General features: G+C 43.9%; 1 protein-coding gene across 1 annotated transcript in view; it reads left to right on the top strand.

Annotated features, from left to right (window-relative positions):
* Positions 1-88: 88 nt before the first annotated feature.
* LOC119436600 (serine/threonine-protein phosphatase 6 catalytic subunit) overlaps positions 89-21,007 on the top strand; it is a 35,708-nt gene continuing 14,789 nt past the window's right edge. Inside the window, exons 1-5 of the mRNA XM_049658961.1 lie at positions 89-269; positions 1,699-1,794; positions 12,295-12,360; positions 12,505-12,572; positions 13,837-13,910. Of these exons, the coding sequence (XP_049514918.1) occupies positions 201-269; positions 1,699-1,794; positions 12,295-12,360; positions 12,505-12,572; positions 13,837-13,910 (373 nt within the window). The 5' untranslated portion in view covers positions 89-200. The remainder of the gene's footprint in view (positions 270-1,698; positions 1,795-12,294; positions 12,361-12,504; positions 12,573-13,836; positions 13,911-21,007) is intronic.

Here is a 21,007-nt window from a genome sequence, read left to right as displayed (position 1 = left end):
ACTACTTTCTCAAAACTAATTTACATGAAAAACCAGCCGATTACATTATTTTATGCTATTTTAGTTTATGCTGATAAATGTGTTGCATTATAAACATTTTACGAACGTCGTCAAACTAGTGCGGAGCTGCTTTATATGGTTTCCATCGTTCTTGCTGTGGTGAATGTGTGAGACCTGTGACAGTTGCAATTATTTAAGCGATGCTTGATGTTGATAGATGGATAGATATCGCGAAAGAATGCAAGTATTTGCCAGAAAACGATCTAAAGGTGGGCACAATTTTGTGAAAGGCTGGCGCACGTTTGGCGTAGTTGTCAGCTAGCCTTAAAACGTCGTGAATAGGACCTAGTTTTGCCCGGGAATCGATGCGTGCGCTGGTTAGGTGGGTGGATGCGAGATATCAGTGGGTGTGAGACGTTCTTAACTGTTATCACCAACCTTTACTAGAGAACACATTGAGTCTGGGAAGCCACGACTGTGTGCTAGATCTTGCTGGATGGTCATGACTGTTGGAAGGATTAGCAAACCGTTGGCTTGAACTGACAGCTATACTTTCTTCTTGCACGACATTCACGTCTGGTAATGACTGAAATTTTGTTTGGATTTCACAAGTCGTCACAGCTCTATAATACTAAGCCTGACTTTTAGAGCTGTAAAGCAACTATGTCTTTGGTCGTATAATTACACTTTTGCGATGTTACACACATGGTGGTTGTTTTGCGTGAGCTAAGGTAATTGTCATTTAAATCAAGCACAAAAGAAATAAGGAACGTGCCGCTTACTTGCGATAATTTAGGTGCTTGAATGACAGAAGAAGACACTGGCTGAAGCGTTTCCCGTCTTAGCGCACACGGAAAGCTTCGAGCGGGCATACTCTTATTTTCTGTCACGGGGACGTACTCAAATGTACGCGCCTTTTCTGAGCACTTTGGCATAACCGCTAGTACACAATGCATGGGCTGTTTCTGTAGCGGCAAGCTGCAGTATATTGTTATCGCACGCAGTCATTCAGCCTATAGGAGTATATTAAGTAAGCGTCTCAGTGAAAACATGCCTCTGGAGCAGTTTATTACGCTACAGAATTGTCACCTATGTGTAACTGTAGCCCATGGTTTGGTGTGTGTCTGTTGATGTTACATTTCATCTCTGTGCGAATCTGCAGATGTTTTTCAGTAGCATCCTGATTTGGCTACCTGTATAAATTACTGTTGTGCATTGTGTTTCAATCTTTAGGAACTCCATGACTCCTACTGATGAACTTGGGCGGCAAAGCGTCTGTGTTCTCAAACTGAAATTTATTGGATTGTTAGAATTTCGACAGGATGGACAGTTGAGCTAGTTGGACTTGTCTGTTGCCCTCCCAGCTGATTTCTATAGACGGTGTCAGCATGCTCTGCTCTTAGGACTTGATTCACTGTCGTGATACACTATCTTAAGACATGCTACACTATCCAAATGAGCTTTGTGGACATCTCTAAAAGGGGGATAGATTTACAAAGGGAAAGTGGAGATCTACATTAGTTAATACTGCTTCATAGTAGTTCACTCGACCTCAAAGTTTTCCAAACATTACCCACGTGTTAAGTGTGAAACCTGCCTTGAAGTACCTGAACCTCTATATTCTCCAATGAGCCACTTTGGTTTGGGATTTAACTTTTCCTAATAAAAGTTATGATCATTCACTGTTTACTCTTCCAGAAACTGTGTGGCATTGTTTGCCGGCTGCTGTTGGAAGAATGCAACATTCAACCTGTCTCCACACCTGTCACTGTGTGTGGAGACATTCATGGGCAGGTATGGTGAAAGTTTCATAGCACATGCTTCTATGGTAATAGATTTTATGAGCACTTCACTGACTTGGTTATGCCTGGAGTTGGTGGTGTCTGTTATAACATATTGCACAGGTTTTCTTAATATGAAACATGAGTAGTTCACGAAGAGGTCACCTGCTGTAGTAGCTTAGTGGCTATGGCGTTGTGCTGCTGAGCACAAGGTCGTGCTGCTGAGCACAAGGTCGTGGGTTCGATCCCAGCCGTGGCAACCATATTTTGATGGAGGCGGAATGCAAAAATGTTCGTGTACGGGGCATTGGGTGCCTGTTAAGAGAGCCCCAGGTGGTCAAAATTAATCTGTATTTCCCACTACAGCGTGCCTCATAATCAGCTCGTGGTTTTCACACGTAACACCCTAGAATTGACTTTATTCACAAGGGGATCACACACAGTATGTTCACACTGGTATTGCAGCGCCTGTCATTGAACCACTATTCTAGGTAAGCACTGTACCTTTATGTGACTTGCACATCGGCAACATATGGTCATTTGAGTGTACACTCGGATTATATGCAACACATGCCCTTTAATCGATGTACATGATTTACGGCATATGCCGGGCAGAGTAACAGCTAAACGTTGATAAAGGCAGCAGGCCTATCTGCATAAACGTTGCACGTGTCTTCTACATGTGTCCCTAGAGGGTGCTTAACGTTAACACATAATAGGCTCCCTCGGCTATCACTGTCCATGTTCTGTGAGGTATACACATTGCTTAGATTTTTTTCTTCATATCAGGTGTGTTTGTTTGACTCATATATTTGCCCGCTCTGGTGGCTTAGTGGCTGTGGCGTTGCACTGCTAAGCACAAGGGGGCGGTATAAAACCTTGGCCGCAGCGGCAGCATTTCGACGGAGGCGAAATGTGAAAATGCCTTTGTACCGTGCATTGGGGTGCACATAAAGAATCCCAGGTGGTCAAAATTAATCTGGAGTCCCCAACTGCAGTGTGCCTCGTAATCGGATAGTGGTTTTGGCACATAAAACCCCTGAAGTGAACCATAGAAGTGAACATCATTAGGAGGAGAAATGAAAATGAATATTGCACCAATTATCAATGTTTTGCTAATTGACTTTTGAACTAATTACATCACATATTGTAATTTACGAGTTATAGCTGGTGACTTCGAAAGTCGTATCCACTTGGAATGAGTTCTGTGGATGAAAGCAGTTTCGAGATAAGCGTTCCAATGTTTGCGACAATTTCACCTGTAGTAGTGGGGACAATATTGTCGCAAACCCACTACTACAGGTGACATTATGCATTGGTATTCCAGTAACATTTGAGCTTCAATTAATAAAAATACATTTTGTTAAGAATTTGTGGCACACTAGTGCATTTTCACCTCAAGTTTGCCAGCACTTATTTCAAGACCGATGTTAGTTTCAAAATTTGTTTCAAGTGGTTGTGTCCTTTGTAATCAGTGGCTTCAATTTGTGTATTGCAATTTGTGCATTATAGTAATTAGTTAAAATGTTTATATGAGTAAAATTTTGTTGATTAGTTATTTTGATTTTCAGTGGCAGTAGTGTCTGCCTCTTCGAGTAATCCATCTCAATAGCTAGATTTGTGCTATATGCCACGGGAAATTTTTACAAATTCTGGTAACGTTAAAATAAAGCACCAGTATACAGCATGATCAGCACTAATTAACCCCTAACCCAAGTCAAATAAATGGTCTAGAATAATCACTCTTTAGCAGGTACAGCTTGATGACATAGTGTATCATGTTTAGTTGCTCTGTGTATGGTTTATGGTGGTTCTTTGGTCTGCTTGCAATGTCATTTTAGTACACCACTTGAAGCAATCACTGAAAGGGACCAGCAACTTATTTTTAACCCTTTAAGTTCCACTGACATACCGGTACATTCGTTTCTGTCCTGCCATGTCACTGATGTCCGATAGGAATCTTAGGACCATACCAAGAGAGGATTTGCCATTATCAGTGTAATTTTTTCCCTTCTGCATAACCAAAAATAAACTGCTGTGTTCATGTATAATATGGGGAGGGGGGGGGGGGAATCAGATGCTGGTGGTGCGTCACCTCTGAAAAAGCTCGACACTGAAAGAGTTAAGGATCACCATTTTGGGGCATAGTGGAACATTTGGTGGAAATATCTATACCTGCAACAGTTACTTAAAGATGTTTAAGTTCGAACATTTCGGAAGTTTATATTTGCAAATTCAGTTTTACTATGTACAAGGGCCGGCAACAGAAAACTGATTGTGATACTGTACTGCAATAACTGAGGTACTAAAATTGTGTGCTTTGTAGCCAGAAAAGCAGTTTTTATTAAACTACGTGTTTACAGGTTCAGACTTCCATTAATTTGACTCCAGTTTATTCGATTATACACTCTGCTCTCCCATTCATTCGACCAACACGTCAATTCACCAAGCACCAGGAGTCTCGATGTCGATGTTCATGTCCCCTACAACTGAAAATGAAATAATTTCTGTATTCAGAAATCTTAAAAACAGTAGGACTTTAGATATTAACGGTTTTCAAATAAAACCTCTAAAATATGTAATTGATTTGTTAGCTCCAATCTTAACATACATATTCAACCTTTGTCTCAGTAGTGGAGTATTTCCTAAGCAGATGCAGATTGCCAAAGTTATTGTGATACACAAAGGAGGCGATACCTCTGAATTTTTAAATTATAGGCCAATTTCTATTCTACCGGTACTTTCTAAAATTATAGAGAAAATAATTCACACGAGAATAACTAATTTCTTAGATAAGCATTCCGTTTTGTCGAATGATCAGTTCGGGTTCAGACCAAAAAGACCCAATGGGGTGGTCACTTCTCAAGCAAAAGGAACTCATCATAAATGCATTTGAAGACAAGCTCCTTGTCCTCAGAATTTATATTGACTTTTCCAAAGCCTTCGATTTAATCGACCATGACTTGCTAGTAAATAAACTAAGCCACTATGGTATAAGGGGGATTCCTAATTTATTGATACGGTCATACCTTCAACATCGTAAACAAATTGTGGCACACAATGATGCTCTGTCTGATGGCCAATACATAAAATCGGGCGTGCCGCAAGGCAGCATCTTAGGCCCTTTGCTGTTTTTAGTTTACTTAAATGATATATTTTACACTAAGCTACCAGGGAACCTTACTGCCTACACTGATGACCTTACGGTGCTCATTACGGGTAGAAGAGAAAATGACTTATCCTCTACAGGTAATCAGTTTTTGCAATACATGTATCAATGGTCGCTGGAAAATTACCTAAAGGTGAACACAAGCAAAACTAAAGCCATGGTATTTCGAGCGAAAAACAAAGTTGTAAAAGATATTATGCTTAGATTTGGGGACAACTATATTGAAATCGTGCGTAGTATCAAATGTCTGGGAGTAACCTTCTCGGAATCGCTTAATTGGGATGCCCAAATTAATGCCATACGATCAAAAATGAACAAAGTGAATGGGGTGCTAAGTCGTCAACGGTATGTACTATCAACAAGAATTAAACTGTTAATCTACAACGCATTCTTAGTTCTAATACTTAACTATTGCCACACTGTCTGGGGCACAAGTACGAAGCAAAATTTATCCAAGATTATTGTTACTCAGAAACGTGCGATAAGGTTGGTTGCTAACATACCATGGTATGCCCACACAGAAAACTATTATTCCGAGTTTAACATAATTCAAGTGTCTAATCTTTATGCCTTCAGGTTAATTCTTATGTACAAGAATGCTATTAGAACAAACAACGCAGATGTGTTGACGCTATTCAACCTTCAAAGCCATGTGCCCATGTACAATGTACGCCGTTGCACGGCTTGGTCTACACCGTTCTGTCGGACTGTGTACCGATTTCAATCAAGCGCCTATAAACTTCCCTGTTACCTCAACACACTTGAACGAAATAACATCTCATTGGAAGAATTATCAAAAAATAAGTTAATTAGTGTTTTGCCGCTCCTGCACTAATGGATGGTGTTTCATTCTGTGTTTCTTTTTTTTGCATGTTGCGTTATTGTTTGTTAAATCACACAATGTTAACGCACTAAGGCTGTTCTCAATATTGTACGTATATTTTCTTACTGATCCCTACTGTAAGTATTTTTGCCCTTGTACGTTTGCAAATTCAGAATGTATTCCAATGTTTTCAGTATTCCTCTGCGTTTGTCATAACTAAGCTGTTTCCTCGCCATACTGTCATGTGGGGCATAATGGGGTTCTCTCAAGCCGCTGCATGCGGCTTTTACCCTTACGTCCGCTCTCATTCTGTATTCTGTGGAAAGAGAGAAATAAAGATTATTATTATTATTATTATTATTATTATATCCGAAAGTCCTGGCCAGTGCTCATGCATTCCCATGGGTCCGAACATTCATTTCGTATGCTTTACTCCATAACATAGATGTATTGCGGTGAAGCTGACCTAAAAAAAAAGCATGAGGTGATTCTGACATTCACTCTTTCCGTACCGCACCCATTGGGCCTCGCTAGCTCTCTATCGATCGTTTGAAACGCCGCTTTCGAGACCTTCCGTGCCACTCACGGACATACTGCGCTATCGGACGTGAAGGAGGAAAACTATATTTGAGTATTCTAAGCAATTTCACTTTTTTCTCGCAAGGCGGTGATTTTTAAAGGCGCTCCGAAGTTTCGTGATCGTCAAAGGAGAGCGAAAAAATGGCCGTTCGCTATTGATGGATTGAAACGCCGCTTTTGAGACCTTCTCCGCCATCGGATGTGAAAGAGGAGAACCATATTTTTGTTTTTTAAGCAGTTCGCTTTTTTCCCACCAGGCGCTGATATTTAAACGCGCTCCGAAGTTTCGCGATCGTCAAAGCAGAACCAAAAAATGTCCGGCTCCGGAAACGTCATGCGCGCTTCGGGAGATCGCAGATATCGCGATTCTGCTGCCTCTGCGGCTGATCTCATTGATACATCGAATAGCAGCGAGTCAGAGGACGCTGAATTTTTGTCAGACTTTGAGTCTGAAAGCGACTACGCAAACCAGCCCAGCACGCCCAACTGTAGTGCTTGCAGTTAAATTTTTGTAGCAGAATACCTGTTCAATGAAAAATTTTAATTTTTTCGGAGGTAGTGCCTAATAGACAGCAATGCATTTTGTCTATCTCATAGTTTTCGTAACATTTTTTTCTTAGTAGATACAAGTGCGTCTTTACAAACTTTGTTCAATTTTATCGCACAATCTTTATTTTAACAACTTATATATTTTTTATCACATACATCTCGTTAATAAAACTTCTATGCATAAAAAGTGCATTCATTTTGATTTCTGTTTATGTATTACATTAAATATTGAGTGCAGTAGTTCCTTCAGAAAAAAACATCTGCCGTACCATACAAGAAACACCTATTTTCTCCATGGTAAGGAAAGAGTTAAAGGGGCCCTGAACCATTTTTGATCGAAGTCGAGAAATGCATTTGAAGTTAAAATAGGCTATTTCAGAAATACTTTGCTGAAAAAAGTACTAAAATAAGTTCAGAAGCAGCGGAGTTATTGGCAATCAAAGGTCGCGTATAATCCCGTTCACTGTGCTCCCATTCCTTCTTCAGTCACTGCGAAGGCTACAGCAGAGTGGGGTTTGCCCACAACGCTCTGCCTACTGAATGTGACCATGGCGCGCAGTTCAAATTTGATTTTGAATTTTCACGTAGACAGCACTACTTCCGATTTTGGCACCTATGATGCACGAAACGTAGCCAAACGCGGTTGTCCTCAGCGAGTCGCAACACACTCAGCCAGCGGACTTCTCGCAGCACCCTGTGGCGGCCACAGTATCTGTGTTACGTAGCAGACCGCAGCAGCATGCGATTGCAGTGCGTATGCGCGGTGTTTGCTTTGTGCACGACAGGGTTTCAGTGCGAGCTTGCGTTCATATGCTCCAGTCTAACCGTGCTGCTACGTGGTGCAGACCGGCTTTGTCTGGCACCAGCTTGACCGACGGATAGTAGCCACATCCAACTTGCACATTTTGAAGCTCTATCAATAGCTCAATACGAAGTGAAGTCTGCCAAGACGTCTAACCAGGGGAGCGGCCAGAAGTGAGCTCTCGCTGGCAAGCGTGCGTGTGGTCTGACCTTAAGTTTCGTGTGGTTCAAGGCAAGTTGAGTGTTCAAAACTAGTCGAAATTAGCGAGACTCGACAGCTGCGATACGGATAAGCAGGGTGACCAAAGTTCTTACATGGGTGGCCGCAGTCGAGCTTGAGCAGGCGATAGCCGGCTTCTTCCGGAAGTATGTAATTATTACCGAAATTCGAAAGCAAAATTTCGCTCACTTCAGCCTGTTCATTAAACTACGTCAATAAATAGACACAGTAACAGTAGGAAGAAGCGCACTGATTGAAACGCCCTTCTTAATTGATGTTCGCTATTGGCCAATAGCAGCCGTGTACTGGAATCTGCTATATTGCGAAATAAGGCGTCCAGAAAAAAGTGAGGAGAAGGCTTCTGTTGAAAAGAGAGCGTTTACGAAAAAGGTGACTTTGCGCTCTGCTTGCGAGCTCCACGCGCAGCGCACAACTGCAAAATTTGTCAGATGTTCACAGCAGGTTATGCTTTCTGCAGACCTTGTTCTTTCACCAAGCACAAGGGGTGGTTCAGGACCCCTTTAGGAAACCGGCCGCCAGTGTACAACACATATTAGACCCTTGGTCGGATTGGATCAACTACATATGCACTAACTCGCGCAACATAGTACTCTGCTAAAACACATTTCTTCTGTCAAATGAATCAGTGGTTTGTTTTTTCATTTTGTCTGCATTTTGTTTAATTCGACGTGCCGGATAATTCAATTACTTTCATCAATCCCGTCAGGGTTGAATTAACAGAAGTCGACTGTATCCGCAATGTGTAAAAATTCTTGCAATAGCTGTGATTACTGTGATTGATAGAATTTGTGTACACAAGTGCAAAATCTAGGTAATAGGCCAACGCAAACAATCATATGTGTTATCTTTTATGACGCAAGGGGGAAAAAGTTGCGTACAGTGTGTAGCTTTGTCCAGAAAACTCAAACATCCATTTCTTATAAGCATTTATGGTTGTATTTGGACTGAGCTTAAATCTGCCACCTAGTAATAATTGTGCAATCCAATACAGGTAATACTCATTTCACTCTGCATTATCAGGGTCAAGAGGTTGTACTTTGTGAAAATAGAATGGTGCTCCTCTGATCATGTGCGTATGTATATCCCAGAGTTGAAAAAAAAAATGCATAAGGAAATTAAGCTTATATAGAAATAACCTTGCCGCTGACACCAAAGCAACCATGTGGTGTGTTGTGTAATAAGCATACTTATTAAGGGGAGAGGCGGGTCAAAAAACGGCGATTTTCATTAAAGAAACAGTTTTTGTGTTTTTAGTTGTTTCAGCAACATTGATCTCTCCTATTTCACATATGATGAAATCAGAGCCAGAAATGATCGGGAAAAGTATAATAAACTCGGTTAAAGCACTCGAGGTGGCAAGAAAATGCACAGATATGACACATTGTAAAGCGCGCGATGCGTCAAACTGCGGTGTCGCACGCCATTGGGCTCATGCAAGGTGGTAGGCCTAAGCTTTTTTTTCTCCAAGGTTAGCTTTGCCGCATTACAATCTCCCCGGGAAGTAATAATAATAATTAACAGAAGTAAACAGCTTTTATAACTTTCAATCGCATTTTTCTCAACTTCATATTTTGGGCAAAACAAGGCGTTTGTGCACAACATTTTATGTACTTATTGTGTTCCAATCAAGACCATATTTGATGGGCGTAATTTTTAGGATATGTAGAATGCACTTATCTAGAATTTAATGCAATTGCTTTATTTTTTTAAGGATGAAAATTTTTAATGTACTCAGGCACCAGCCACTGAATATGAAGCACCAGATACGAAATTTTCCTAAAAAGTTGCCTGTAAAGGGAATCACATTATCTTGCTTATTAGCACTCAATGGAGTGTTAGGGATAGGAAAAATAATTTTGCACTGCTCTATCATGCTAACTGCTATGTCCAGCAGCTGCACAAACATGCACTGCTTCTCAATTATGCATGGAACTTAGGACATGAAACCATCGAGATATCCTAAAACTAAAAGTAGATTTCGAATGAAGAGATCAAGCTCTACAAGTGGTAGAATTTTCATTCACCCAGCATCATTATTTAAAAAGAAATATTTCTGAGGAGCGTCTCCCCTTAAGTCCTAATCTGTGCATGGTTCTGCTGCATGTCAGGCTCATTTATTGCATAGCGTATTGCGCCTTTTTGCTTCACGTAGACAGTCACACATATTCCAGATCACATCGATAATTATTTGCTTAGGGGAATTTCACTGGTTTATTTTGTCTGATATCGAATTTATTCTGAAAACAGCTTTATTGCAGTCAGAATTTCATTATTGCATAAAGTTAATGAAAAATTGGATGGTGCAAGAGCGCCTGATAGCTAAGAGTTTATATCTTATATATACGACATTATTAGGTATTAAAGTCACTTGATGTCTAGGCCTCCTGCACAATTTTATGTCGTGCTGTACCACAGCCCTCGGTTCACTCGTGCAGAAGGAAGCCCCTGCACCGTAGGTCTTGATTATGGCCTGGTGTAGAGTTACTGTGTATGCTCCCCTTTGGGAGCAGAGTTGCGCATCTGATTGAATGCGCCACTCGCACGCCTATTCGCCAAATCTGGTCACATGCACAAAAAGCATCCTTTTGAGGGAAAGCCAACTTCACGGTTGCGCCTGCGCCACAAGAGTTTCATGGCCTGCACTGCCGCCCACCGTGCCACCTGGCCTTCGCGGAATGAAGGAGCAAGCACACTCGGCAGCTGAGCCATGCTGTATCCTGCATTCAAAAGGAGTGGCTTTTCTGCTTAACACGGATGCGTCGGCAGGCAAGATGCTGGACCTATGCGCAACTCTGCTCCCGTAGGGAGCATATACAGTAACTCTAGCTTGGTGCAGGGGAAGTGCTGCCATCGTGCAGGTAATCTCTACACTTGCTGGAAATGGGGTGCAGCTTACGGGTGCAGTGTCATGCAGACACGGCAGGCATTTCCAGAGAACGTGGAACTGCTTCCTAAACACTTTGGCAATGTTTTAGCATAGCCGGAGCAGTGTCTGGCAAATCATAAATACAGTTAAACCTGCATATAATGAAATTGACAAATTCCCGAAAAACTTCGTTATAAAGAGGATTTCGTTATATGCAGGTTCAGCACGAAAATTTGAAAAAGAAACGCTTACCGTATTTACTCGATTCTAACGCGCCCTTGATTGTAACGCGTGCGAAGTGGGGGGGGATAGCGGGCGGCATTGTACTGTACTCTGGCATCAACTGCGGGTCGCGCAGGCCGTACCTTGAAAGCAATCTGTGTTGGGGCTGAGTCTAGGCAGTGTAGGTGCGTCGGCGGCTCGTAGCTTTGTGCGTGCTGTGTGTTCTCGGTGCTCAGTTTGCGTTGAAGCGATAGACAACAGCACGAAGGTCACTTCGCTCGCTTCTCCAGCGGCGCTTCCACACGCCACCAGCGTATGACAGCGCGTGTCCGCGCTCATCGAGTGTGATGCGTCACAGCGTGTACCAGCGCGTTGGCAACATCAACTGGAAAAGGAGAAAGTGCCGGCTTGGTGGGCTAGGCCAGCTGCAGCAAGCAGCAGGATGAGGTTTGAATGAAGGGAGGGGGAATAGTCACGCCTGCGGCGGCAAGATCGCCGGGTCGAAGGATGCAGGCCCGCCTCACACACGCACGCACGCACATGTGGGCTCGCTTCGCATTCCGTCGCAGCGGAGAAGGCGCTTCCGGTTGCTGCTTGCGAAAAAATGACATTTGGGGCGAAATCTCTAGGTTGTTGGCGGGGAAAATTAGTTATTTCAAGGGATTTCCCGCTGCCACTTCGTTACGTAGAGGTCTCAAATACATGTGCTTCTATGGAGTAACGACGGGGAATTGAAAAACTTCATTATATCCAGGAATTTGTTATATGGAGGTTCGTTATAAGCAGGTTTAACTGTAGTTGTAGGCACTGCACAGTGATCCAAGTTTTGTAGCTCTCATTGGATTTGCTGGATTATCCGCTCTGCCATAAGGGGCAAGTATAATCATGGCCCAATGCCATGGAAGTGTTTAACAATACACTGAAAACATAGACTGGAAACTCGCATTGAAGTGAAAAGTATGAATTCATAAAACATGGCAGGACACTGAGCCATGAAGCCAAGTAGATGACATGGCCTGTATCTATAAACTGTATTCAAAAGTGTCTGCAACATGCTGCACTGGCAGGCTGGGCTTTACGTGAACTTTTTCAGCACCAGGGCTCTGAACCACACCTGAATTGAGGAAGCCTTTTATAAGTAGATAAGTGTTATTTTACACATAAAATGAAAAAAATATTCTTACTTATTGTTTTCTTTCTGATAAATTTTATCATTTTAATCCTACACCAAGTTTTCCTACATAGTTATTTGTGTATTTTCAGTTTTACGACCTTGAAGAGTTGTTTCGAACAGGGGGGCAGGTTCCTGAGACAAACTACATATTCTTGGTAAGTTTGTTTTTTGTTTTTTTTCCCCCTAGACATTCATCCCACTTGTTTCAGAAATGGGTGGCAGATATTTGTTTTCTTCCTAGCAGAAGTGTGCTGCTGATATTTGTTATGTTGGTTCAAGTATTGTTTGTGCTTTACCAGGGGGACTTTGTAGACCGAGGCTACTACAGTTTGGAAACATTTACTCGTCTTCTGACTCTCAAGGCTAAGTGAGTTTTTCACATTGCATTTATTATTGCAGTGGGTTATATTGATTTGTGTCTAACATGTTCATTCCGAGATGTGCAAAGGGTGCCTGTTCCACGAATTGCTTTCTTGCACCCTTTGCTGTGGCAGATGCAGGCTGCTATGCACACCAGAGAGTGGTAGAGATGCCAACATGCATTTTAGCCTGCAATATGTCTTTGTGTGATGACAGTGCTTTCTCTGAGGGTCTTTTCTTGGAATGCTACAAAAGCATGATGTCAAAAAAGAATAAAATTAACAGAAACCAGCAGTCTCAGGTGTTAGTACACTAATGTGTCCCAGAATATGAAGGGAATGGAGTTTCCCAGCTTTTCCCCAATATTGCGTCTTAAACTTTTACCTTGCTAAGTATGACTTAGCCTTTCTTTTAAGACAGGTGAAGTCTTTTAACCTGACATGAGAAGAAAGAAAAGATCCCTCATCCAGCGGGTATCTCTATAATGTTTATCAATCACATCCACAGCGCCCCTGACAGCAGCAGTGTTTTTCTTCATAACAGCGAAATTGTGCACCTTGTAACAGTTCACAAAAGTTTATTAGACTTGGACTACGTTGAATTACTGAATTTCCAAAACAGATTCATGTCCTGCATTTCATTACAAGTAGGTTTGGCAGTAAAGGGTAACACATGCTGAAGTTGGGTTTTCACCACTTTACATTTAAAGGGGCTCTATAGAAAATTAGGTCAAACTAGATCGGTAGGTTACACTATAAGAAGAGCGACTTGCATCCTTAGCTAAGCACAGTTTTGGTATGTTACAAAATGACGGAGTGAAAGATGAGTGACTGCGCTGTGTTAGGCAGCTACCGATGTTTGGCAACATATGATTGAGGGTAGTTAATCTTTAGTTACATAAAAATGATTAAAAAATGATTGCACTGGACTTTACAAATAGGATCCAAGCATCCTAAAATATGAAATATTGCACATTGATGATTGGGGGCAATATTTATAACGATAAGCTTGGTAATTATTTTCCTCAATTGGTGAATATTTTTTCACCACACAGACCCGAGAGCTTCAAAAATTAGTCTACCAGCCCACTCGCATTTACTGTTTCTTTTCAGTCCCCCTTTAAGCTGCGAATGAATTTAATATTTGATTACCTTTTATTTATTTTTGTTCTCAACAATGAAAATTGCTTTTCTGCAGTGCTTGGTCACCTCGTTAGGTGACATAGTGTTGATGTTTCTGCTAAGGCGTTTCTTGTTGCATTTTAATGCTAGATGGCCTGACAGGATCACACTTTTGCGTGGGAACCACGAGAGTCGACAGATTACCCAAGTGTATGGATTTTACGGTATGTTCTCATTTTTCACTTTGCTTGTTGCATAGAGAAGCTGCTGTTGACAAAGAATTTGAAATAAGAGAACCTGGAACAGTAAAGCATTTGAAATAGTGACCGCAGGTTTTGTGGCTCCTGCCAAAAAAAGAAAAGAGCGTCAGGTGACCATCTGAAGTTCCACCTGTAAGTGGCTGCCTGCCTTAGGCATTAAAGATTTGCTCTTCATTTGCAGAGATAGCTTGTTAGGAAATTCTTTCATAATTGTATGTGATGTACAGTTAAACTTGGATATAATGAAATTGACAAATTCCCGAAAAACTTCGTTATAAAGAGGATTTCGTTATGTGCAGGTTCGGCACGAAAATTCGAAAAAGAAATGCTTACCGTATTTACTCGATTCTTACCGCTTACCGATGGCGTCATAGCGTCGTATAAGGTCCGTTAATAGTCCGACGTTATCTGTGCGCGGGCCAGACCGTTTGCGGGCAGTCACGCTACGCCGGTTGCGCTGTGCCAGCCGAAACGCCATTTCCTCTATACTCCGACGCACGCGCCGTCGGCTGTTATCATAAAAGCATGCGCAGAACGATCCCAAGCCCGGCGCCGCTTTGAACGGCTGTCTGCGACGATCGGCGAAGCGGCGTGGGCGCCTTTATTTCTTCGTGTGAAATGGCATTGTGGGTCGGCGCGACCAATGCGCAAGTGGGTCAGGAGCTAATTCGGTGCTGGGCGCGTCGGAAGCCGCCGTTTATGTTGGCTGCGCCGGTGCACTCGACTATAGAGGGGGTCGTTTTCGCCAACTTGACGTAGCGTGCGCACGTGCGCTTGCATTACGTCGGACTATAAACAACCCTATAGTGTCACCTAGTGTCAGGCTAGTGAAGTGAAGCGCAGAGACTTGCGCAGTAACCAAAGAGTGACGCTGGCTACACGTTGAAAAAAAAAAAACATTTGTTTTTCCTTCGGCAACATCAACTGGAAAAAGAGAGTGCCAGCTTGGCGGGCTAGGCCAGCTGCAGCAAGCAGCAGGATCAGGTTTGAATAAAGGGAGGGGGAAAGGTCACGCCCGCGGTGGCAAGATCCCCGGGTCGAGGGATGCAGGCCCGCCTCGCGCACGCTCGCACGCACGCACACGTGCGCTTGTTCTCGCAGTCGCCGTGAATTCGAGCACGCCAAGCGCGCCGCTGCCGCTTCGCATTCCGTCGCGGCGAAAAAGGTGCTTCCGGTTGCTGCTCACGCAAAAATGGCAAAATTTAGGGCGAAATCTCTAGGTTGTCGGCGGGGAAAATTCGTTATTTCGAGGGGGTCTCCCCCTGCCACTTCGTTACGTAGAGGTCTCAAATACATGTGCTCCTATGGAGTAACGGCGGGGAATGAAAAAACTTCGTTATATCCAGGAATTCGTTATATGGAGGTTTGTTATAAGCAGGTTTAACTGTAACACGTTCTGTTTTGTTTCGCACATTTGCTGTGTTGAGAAAGTATGCAATAAACATTCAAACAAAGTGAAATTGCCACTACCTTCTAGTGTGGTACTTGGCCGATAAAATTCTTGTGCTACAGTCATGCACTGATTACCACTAACTGCGCTGGTATGCACTAGAAACTCTTTTTTGGATGTTATTGCTGTTGAAAACTGTTGTCGATGGCTGGGTTATTCTAGCATGGGGACAAGGCTGTCAGCCACCTGATCATAAACTCCTTTACTTCACAGCAACACCTCTATAATGTAGTTGAAGGGAGAGCTAAAATGACTTCACTATAACGGCTTCTCGTGTTCACGGCCGACTTTGCCCGTCGAGGGGGAATTAGGGGTGGTTAAGGTGGAAGTTGGGAGTTACCACTGGGTAACCAAAGTTATGTGAAAGTCTACAGCACACCATTGAAGGACCAGAAAAAATTTTCACCTGCGTCTTAGCGAGGTGGCTGCTTTCTCTAATGCAGCTGTAAAGCTGATCCATCTTTGCCATTGTCGTGCATGTAGAAGTAGCAGCGGAAGACTGTAAGCCACTGATTTTATAAAACACTGATCGCTGTGTGCAAGTGGATGCTTTCAGACAACAAAAAGCATTTCTTATGCTTTAGCGACAAGAGTTGCATGAATCCAGATGCTTGCAGCAGTTTGCAAGCACATCCACGAAATGCTTACAAGCTGGGTGATTGCCAGTTACATGAGAGCAAAGGTCATATTTTGTGACAGTCCATTCTATTTTCTATTCCTCTTATAAGATGTGGCAGCGAATGGCCAATCTCTGCGAAAATGGCAGCGCGGCTTTGAGCCACTGTGAAGGCCAAAAAGAATATACGTTAAAAGAAATAAATTGTTATAACATACGGTCCCAGAACGCGAAAAACCCCTTGACTGCATACTTGCAACAGTTTATAGCAGCCACGGTTAGACAATGCAGCATGTACTGAACCATTCTGGAAACCTACCGTAAGCCAAGCGCTCTGGTATTCGCATTTCGTTATGACCTAGTACATGACTTCTGGCCGAAGTTCAGTGCATTGTAGGACAGAGGGCAGGGGTGTTGGTGGCATTAGTAGTGTGTGGTGGCATGGCAGCAGTGGTAGAATGTGCGGGTATAGGCCCCGGGTGCGGCATGAGTTCGGACCGGTGGCGCCGTGAATGTAATGGCATGTGAGGGCCGGACCGGGCGTTGTCTTTGAGGTGTTGGCCGGGTGCAGCAGGCACTGCCGCCAGCTACGTTGATTTATTATGTTCCGTCGTTTTACAGCGAAGCTGTTTATGCGGACCCTGTGCCGTTGTTGTCGGTCTTCGCTAAAAAGAGGCAATGTGACCTAGTGGGAGAGGAGAGGAAAAGAAGAGCTCAACAGGGAGAAAGGGGTTGGAGTGATCCCTTTCCCCCTGTAAGAATGCTGTGAGAGGGCGCAGACGAAGAGGAGAATGGGGAGGGGGGTTGACGTTAGTTGCGCCGTCCAATACTCACGTTGGAGGGGTAGAGCGTGAGCCGCGCCAACCAATGGTGGTGTAGGAAAGAAGTAGCTCAAAGGAGGAGTGGGGTGTGAGAGGAGTTCGTGTTAGTGTTGGTTATACAGTTAAACCTGCTTACAACGAACCTCCATATAATGAATTCCTGGATATAACAAAGTTTTTCTATTTTCCGCCGTTACTCCATAGAAGCACATGTATTTGAGACCTCTATGTAACAAAGTGGCAGCGGGAGACCCCCTCGATATAACGAATTTTCCCCTCCGACAACCTGGAGATTTCGCCCCAAATTTCGTCATTTTTGCGCGAGAAGCAACCGGAAGCACCTTCTTCGCCGCGACGGAATGCGAAGCGAGCGCACGTGTGCGTGCGTGCGTGTGTGCGAGGCGGGCCTGCATCCCTCGACCCGGCGATCTTGCCACCGCGGGCGTGACCATGCCCCCTCCCTTCATTCAAACCTGATCCTGCCGCTTGCTGCAGCTGGCCTAGCCCGCCAAGCCGGCACTCTCTCCTTTTCCAGTTGATGTTGCCGACGCGCTGGTACACGCTGTGACACATCACACTCGATGAGCGCGGACACGCGCTGTCAAACGCTGGCGGCGTGTGGAAGCGCTGCTGGAGAAGCGAGCGAAGTGACCTTCGTGCTGTTGTCTATCGCTTCAACGCAAACTGAGCACTGAGAACACATAGCACGCGTAAAGCTATGAGCCGCCGACGCACCTACACTGCTAGACTCTGCCCCAACGCAGATCGCTTTCAAGATACGGCCCGCGCGCCGCCGCGCAGTACGCAGTTGATGCCAGAGTACAGTACAACGCCGCCCCGCTATCCCTCCCCCCTCGCCGGTGCCTCGAGCGCAACGGAAGAAGGCGCGCTTCCTCCCTGCTTTTCTTGCGCGTACGAGATTTAGACGCGGTCGTCAGCTCCCCTCGCACGTTTTCACTCGCACATACAGCATACGGCGCGCGGCGACTTCGTTATCGCCCTTGGACTTTATACGGAACATCTATGACCCAAAACCAATTTTAGGGCCACAACATGTCATAGACACTATCTTTATATAGCAAATACAGATCTCAAGGGTCATACTTTTGCTGGCGGAAACCGAAAATACGTCATAGTTGTCGCCCCCGGCACTTTGGGCGGCCAATGCCATCGTTAAGCCACCAAGCCAAGTGACATGAAAAGTCAAGATGGCCGCTCGGGCCGGCGTGGGGTGGCAGTTCGCAACGTATGATGTTCTATGCATTGGTTCTATGCATTATATGCAACCTGCATATAACGAAATCTTCTTTATAACGAAGTTTTTCGCGAATTTGTCAATTTTGTTTTATCCAGGTTTAACTGTATATACGGAGCTTTGGTCAAGGACTTTTGTCTAGGAACGTCGTAGAAAAAGCAGGAGGAACGCCGTTGCCCGCGGACGTGGCCACGAATGCAACCACGGCTCGGACGCTCGCTGCCATTGCAGCCAGCCCGAGGCGGCAGGCCGTACCTTTTTTTTAAAGCATGGTCACCATGCGAAGCACGCAAAAGCGAAAATGAGGTGAATGGTGAAACAAAAAATTTACAATATAGACTGCTTGCGAAGTTTGACTTGCATGGTGTAACACTCGGTGTAACACAGCTTCGCTGTTAGACCATTTTCACGGAGTGGAAGCGGCGGTGATTTTTTTTCTCATTTTTGCGTTGCCGAAATACCGCGTGAAACCAAACGTAATCAAACGTGTTGAGTTTTCGGGTGCGCGAACAGTTACTAAAACATGACGGAAGCTGGTTAGGCCATTCAATTCGATCGTTTTTCATCGCGTTTTTAAGGCAGGAAGACTACACGCGCAGTTTGTAGGCTGGCTCCACAAAATTGCTGGTTTGGTGCAATGCCAGGTAGCCAGTAGCTCACGGGAGTGTTGAACTGCTGCATCAGATGTTACGCGCCATTAGATTTCAGCTCAGTTGGTACAAAATGATCAATAAGTCTTCCATTATGAACTAAAAAAGGTTTTTTTATGCTAGTTGTATAGATAAAATTTTGCTTATGGGAATTTCAAGGGAAAATATAATTACTTTGTTATATCCTTTAATTCTTTATAACCCATTTCATTACAACAAGGTTTAGCTGTAATAGTGGGCTAGAGTCATAGCACTAAGGGTGGAAGCATTATAATAGTGATAATCGGCCAGGAGCACACGAAACATGCAATGGTGTCAAATCGCATAACTTGGGACATAGGTGTAATATAATTGCTAATCAGATAGGATGCTCATCACATTTAGTATTATAGATTGCAGTAGATCAGAAGGGATTTTCTTTTTCTGATGGTACTTTGGATACAATGCATATAGGTCTCCTACATTTTGATCCCACTACATCATTATATCCTGTTTTATGCTTGCCTCTATCTACAATAGCTGATGCAGCAGTATAGTCATGTTCAGGGTGAACTGGATTTTACTGTGACAATGGTAAAGAGCTCGAAACAGGCTTTTTTCTGTACGTCCTTTCCGTTGTGCGGCTATTGTCATGCTACCTCCTTGCCTGCACCCTTTCAAACCGGAAAGAAAAATCCAAATTTGTGGCTGCCACTGCATGCACAAGGGAGCTGGAGTGCATTCACAACTGAGCTACAGTAGCCGACATTTTTTGGGCTCCAAAAATTCGGACTTGTTGGATATTCCGGACTTCACAGATGTACCATCAGGATTCCCATAGAGCTAATGCATTTTCGCGACCAATTTTTCGGACGAATCTAGGTGCCAATGTTCGATTTTCCGGACTAAATCGCTCGCTCCGAGCCATGCTACCCGATCTTGGGGGCCACCATGTTGGATTTTCCGCTGCTTGGCCGGGCTTGGCTTCCAGTGCCCCCCTGTATAGCCTTCAAGATTGGTAGACACATGCTATCCTCCCGGCTCCGAGGCCATGCCCACTCTTCCTTGGCCGACAAAACATTCAAAAAAGCAGCGCTTGCTTTTTTTTTTTTTTTGGTCAGCTCAGCACTATTGTCATTATCACTTAAGCGGAATCTGTTTGTTTCGGTTGCGCCGTACCCGGATGGATGGATGGATGGATGAGGCTGAACCCTTTAAATCGGGCGGTGGCATACGCCACCTAGCCATGACTATTAACATATTTTGTACTTTGTGGTGGGTGAAATTTCACCCCTGCCTTGATTTTATCCATCAATCAGATAACCTCTGTTTGGTTATTTCTACCCGCTTAAAGTCTATTTTGCCTTCACTGTCCCTAAACCCCAATGCTTTGAAAAAATCAGCCCCGTTGCTTTGCACTGTAGGGTTAAGCCCTTTACAGAAAAGTATGAGGTGTTCAGCCGTTTCCTCTTCATCTCCACACGCACAGCACAACGTGTCTATACCTTGGTACTTGACTCGGTACATCTTAGTCCGCAATACTCCCGTCCTGGCTTCAAACAACAAAGAGCGTCCCCTAGAATTATCACAGATATTTTCTTTGGCAATTTCTTGCTTGAAAGTTCTGTATGTTCCCAGTGCTGATTTCGTCTGCATCCCTGTTTTCCACAGACCCCTCTCTGTTTCTTTAACCTTTTTCTTAACCGCTGTTTCCTGGTTTGCACCCCTCCTGCAGTCCAAATATTTGATTGACAGTTTTCTGGTCAGCTTCGTCCATTTTGTATCAACATTCCTCATGTACAAATAACTGAAAACTCTCCTTGCCCACCGCTTTTCTGCCATTTCTCTCAATTGCTCCTCAAATTCTATCTTGCTGCTGGCTTCCCTGCCCTCGAATGACGTCCATCCCATGTCACCCTGTACCCCCTGATTTGGTGTATTTCCGTGTGCTCCCTGAGCCAGTCTACCTACACCTCGCTGCTTAACTTCCAACCTTGCTCGAACCTCTGATCTCATGCACAGGACTGCATCGCCGAAAGTCAAACTAGGGACCATCACCCCTTTCCAAATCCCTCTCACCACTTTGTACCTATTGTAATTCCACAGTGCCCTATTTTTCATCACAGCTGCATTTCTGCTACCTTTAGCCGTTACATATTTTTCATGTTCCGTTAGGTACTCAGCCCCATTGTTTATCCACACTCCAAGATATTTGTACTTATCCCCCACCTCCAGCGTAACCTCCTGTATCCTATGCTCACTGCCCTGATTATCGTTAAAAATCATGACT

This window comes from Dermacentor silvarum, chromosome 1 (genome assembly GCF_013339745.2).
Source record: "Dermacentor silvarum isolate Dsil-2018 chromosome 1, BIME_Dsil_1.4, whole genome shotgun sequence".
NCBI classification, from domain to species: Eukaryota; Metazoa; Arthropoda; class Arachnida; order Ixodida; family Ixodidae; genus Dermacentor; species Dermacentor silvarum.
The sequence above is the reverse complement of the archived record's forward strand: the minus strand, read 5'-3'. Positions and strand labels throughout refer to the sequence as shown.